Genomic DNA, 3,976 nt, shown 5'->3' with positions numbered 1-3,976 from the left:
GCTGACTAACCCGCTGGCATCACATACTCCAGCACTTGTTGTCTTATATTGTAAACTGTTCCTTGTCTCTATGGAAGTTAGTATCGTTGAACAATAAAATAGTTGCAGACGACACCTGAATCTTCATATTTCACATTATAGCGCTGACCACGCTATAGCGCTGACTTTACTAGAACGCGGCAAATGACCTGCGAGAATGCGGAACGTTAGCCAGCAAATGTCATACGTCATCAGGCAATTCAGGGAGATTTTTGAACTAACTATGGAGGATATATAAACAATCTTCACCAGCGATTCATTCAGAATAGAAGATAGAGCGGGTAAAGTTTGTAGCGTAGAGGCATCCTGTTCACTTTTGTGTTGTCAGCCTTATCTCAATCTAGTTGAGGTGCAGGGACGTAAGGCGGTTTTGATTTGCAAGTGGGCCAGATCTGTCTGATACACTGCTCTCAGAATGCATCCGTTCACCACTGTAGCTGTGTTGGTCCTTGGTTGCTTTGTAGTCCTGGGCAACTGTGCCCCGAGCTTGAATTCAAAGAGAACGAATGCGGTTTGTCGAGTTGAAGAACGATTACTGCAACAAATGAGACACAAGGTCCACGTGTTGTCTAGAGATGTGAGTGAATGTTTCTGTCTTTCACTATGTGTGGAAGTTTTTGCTATTCCGAGCTTTTAGAATGACATTAATTCACACCAATCATTCCACAGGCTCAAAGGCAGGACGAGGACACGGACAACAGGCTGGTGGGAAAGGAACTATTCCGAGGGCTAGAGGTATAACCTTGCATTGGTGCGACGATCATTAATGTCACCGAGCACAAGTTAACAATTCACAGCATTATGTTGTTGTTTGGATAATATCTGAGAGACCCCTGGTTTATTTTGCAGGAATCTGGCAGCTGCTACGTGCTCAGAGAGGTGATTGACTTCTATCTTATAACAGTTCTGAACTCCGAAGAATTGCAGACCAAGTACCCGCACCTGGACGAGGTGAAGGAGTTTCTCACCGTCCTGATGAAACGGCACATGTCTGATTGCGTAAGTGTTTCCTGTTGTGATCGAACTAAGTCGGGGGAGCATAGAAGATCCGCACAAAATGCTGGAGTAACTCAGCAGGACAGGCAGCATCTCTGGAGAGAAGGAATGGGTGATGTTTCGAGTCCAGACCCTTTTGCACTAGTCTGAAGAAAGGTCTCGACACGAAACGTCACCCCTTCTTTCTCTCCAGAGATGCTGCCTGTCCCGCTGAGTTACTCCAGCATTTTGTGTCTATCTTCGGTGTAAACCAGCATCTGCAGTTCCTTCAAACACATTGAACTGATTGTATTGTTTTCAGGATACAGAAGAGAAAACGAAAGCCAACGAAAAGATTGACGGACTGAAGCAGAAAGTGGACCAGGTAATTTACAAAAAATAATAATACATATGTTGTATCTCAGATTAAAGGCGAAAAACAGTCATATCGATACTCTGATAGTCAGAGGTCACCTGTGCACACGGGAATATGATGCCTCAAAGCCCCGATGCTCTTCCCATTGCGATAAGACCAAGAGTCAGGAAAAAATTGACCTCAGCTGAGTTCAGCAGCACGACATTCAGTAACTACACTTCTGACTCGATGCTCCGCGCAGAACAGTTTCTTAGTTTTCTTGCAGTAAATGAATGTCACTGATGTTCTTGTTATTTCTGCTCATCTATTGCAGCTGGGCGAGGCGAGTAAGGCCAAGGTTGTGGGAGAACTTTTCATCCTCCTTCAGGAGATAGGGAGCCGCTGCTCAACTGCTGAAAGATAACCTGGTGACGAGGGGAAACCAGGAATCGATGGATGAGGAAAGAGCTCAAGACACAAGGACAATGTGATAGTTTCTCAAGAACACGTTTTGTTAACTTAACAAATGAAATATATTTATTTCTGATGTATTTATTGTGTATAACGTTATAACATGTATACTTACAGTAAGTTATGTAGCAATCTATATTGTATTGCTAATGGGCACTTGTAACATTCTATATTTAATCTTGTTATGTAGAAAGGTGAAGATTATGTTTTATAAAATAAAAACGTATTTGAAATTAAACAGACCACATGGTATCCGTTCATTTTTTGTGGGTTGCGCGGCGGAAGAGTTTTCAGTACAAACCATTCTGTAATTGTCAAAGCAGCACACGAAGTCTTCTGGAGTTTTTTTTGCAAGCTCAGCACTCCTTGCTGTGGTATACAGCCGATTACATCGCGGTATCACCGGGGAACACTGAAGTGCCGCGTAACACACAAGACTCTCTTTTATATCTAAGTAGACACAAAATGCTTGAGTAACTCAGCGGGTCTGGCAGCATCTCTAGAAAGAAGGAATGGGTGACGTTTCGGGTCGAACCCTTCTTCAGGCTGATATCTCACTGGCAAGATAAACTAAATGTTAATAAAATTCTCAGTTTCGTTTTTAATATTTTTAATAGTGGCAGGTAATATGGATTTAAGAGAGAGTAAGAAAAAGCTCTAGGGGCTAGTGGAGTCAAGGGATATGGGGAGAAGGCAGGCACGGGTTATTGATAGGGGATGATCAGCCATCATCAGGCCTCCTCCTGCACCTATTTTCTATTTCTATGTCTATGTAACGTGGGACCATACCCACTAATCAACAGAAGTGGGACAGCTGAGCAAACTGTTGGGGCTTGAACTCCGTTAAAGTTACCCGAGAAAGACACGCATTAAGGCGTATGACCTGATCTAATTGGATTTTTTTTTCTAACCATGTGTGTTATCTAAGATTAGTTTAGATTAGATTAGATTATTTAATGACCACACAGTCAAGCTGGTGGAATTCAGGTTCAGTACAGGATGTTACAAGGTAGGCTGATTCCCGTCAAACATAACATAAAACACAACATCATACAATATACAGTACATGCATGGGGAGGATATGTGCTGTTGTCATAGTGTGTTCAGAATTCGGATTGCGTGTGGGTAAGAACTGTTTTTAAATCGAGATGTCTTGGCGGGCAGTGAGCTGTAGCGCCTTCCTGATGGCAGCAGGTGGAAGATGTGGTGAGCTGGGTGGGAGGGATCAGAGATGATTTTCTTCACCCTTGACACGGACCGTTTGTGATGGAGTGATTCTATTGATGGAAGGGGAGTGCTGATGATTTTGGATGCTTTGTTAACTATGCGCTGTAATTTATTACGGGAGTGAGTGTCTAAACTGCTGAACCAGACTGTAATTGATGAAGTGAGCATGCTTTGGATGATGGCTGTGTAGAATCGGATTAGGAGGTGTTTCCTTACTCTAAACTTCTTGAGCTGGCAAAAAATGCCTCCCCACAAATAGAAGTTGCAAACATCTGGATGAAACAATGAACAAATACGGGTTGGTCACAACAATAGCTAAAATTCTATGTGTCATATGAACTACAGCACTTAAAAGCCAAGTTACTATTCTTACACAGAGAAAGAGGACCATCGCTTTGGAATGAATACGTCGGCATATTTAAACATCTGATGGGATTAGAGAGTTCCTCTCAAAAATCATGAGCAGGAGAAATATTTCTCAATTGCATAGTAAATGCTAGGAACGTATTCGGATTTGGCCTTTTCAGGTCCCTCAACGCTCAGAGGTTCACCAATAGGATGAAACCAGGCTCGCAGTCAGTCCATGGGGAAGACGGACATCAGAAGCTGATGAGAACGTTTATTGCGAGTATACTGTATACTAGGGTGCAATTTATAGAACAGAGAACAGTATAGCACACTGTGCAGTATAGTGTAACAATATAGCGGCCCCTTCGGCCCACAATGTCCATGCTGTATTTGGTGCTAAATTATATTAATCTCCTCTGCCTGTGTGATCCATCTTCATTCCACATGCACTTGAAACATTTAAAATTAGGTTATCCTATTGTGTTATTTCAACATGATGTGTAAAATGTTTAGCTGTTTTCTGCCCGAGGAAAAATGTTCGCCACTAGTGGTCGCTCTGGG

At 42.6% G+C, this 3,976-nt stretch overlaps 1 protein-coding gene across 1 annotated transcript; it reads left to right on the top strand.

Moving 5' to 3' along the window:
* Positions 1–319: 319 nt before the first annotated feature.
* il22 (interleukin 22) lies at positions 320–1,909 on the top strand. The gene is made up of 5 exons (XM_033038356.1): positions 320–616; positions 709–774; positions 889–1,038; positions 1,337–1,399; positions 1,704–1,909. Exons 1-5 carry the CDS (start codon positions 455–457, stop codon positions 1,791–1,793), a joined length of 531 nt encoding a protein of 176 aa, XP_032894247.1. The 5' UTR covers positions 320–454; the 3' UTR covers positions 1,794–1,909.
* Positions 1,910–3,976: the final 2,067 nt, after the last annotated feature.

Source organism: Amblyraja radiata, chromosome 19, assembly GCF_010909765.2.
Source record: "Amblyraja radiata isolate CabotCenter1 chromosome 19, sAmbRad1.1.pri, whole genome shotgun sequence".
NCBI lineage: Eukaryota > Metazoa > Chordata > Chondrichthyes > Rajiformes > Rajidae > Amblyraja > Amblyraja radiata.
This window is presented reverse-complemented; position numbering and strand designations above follow the sequence as displayed.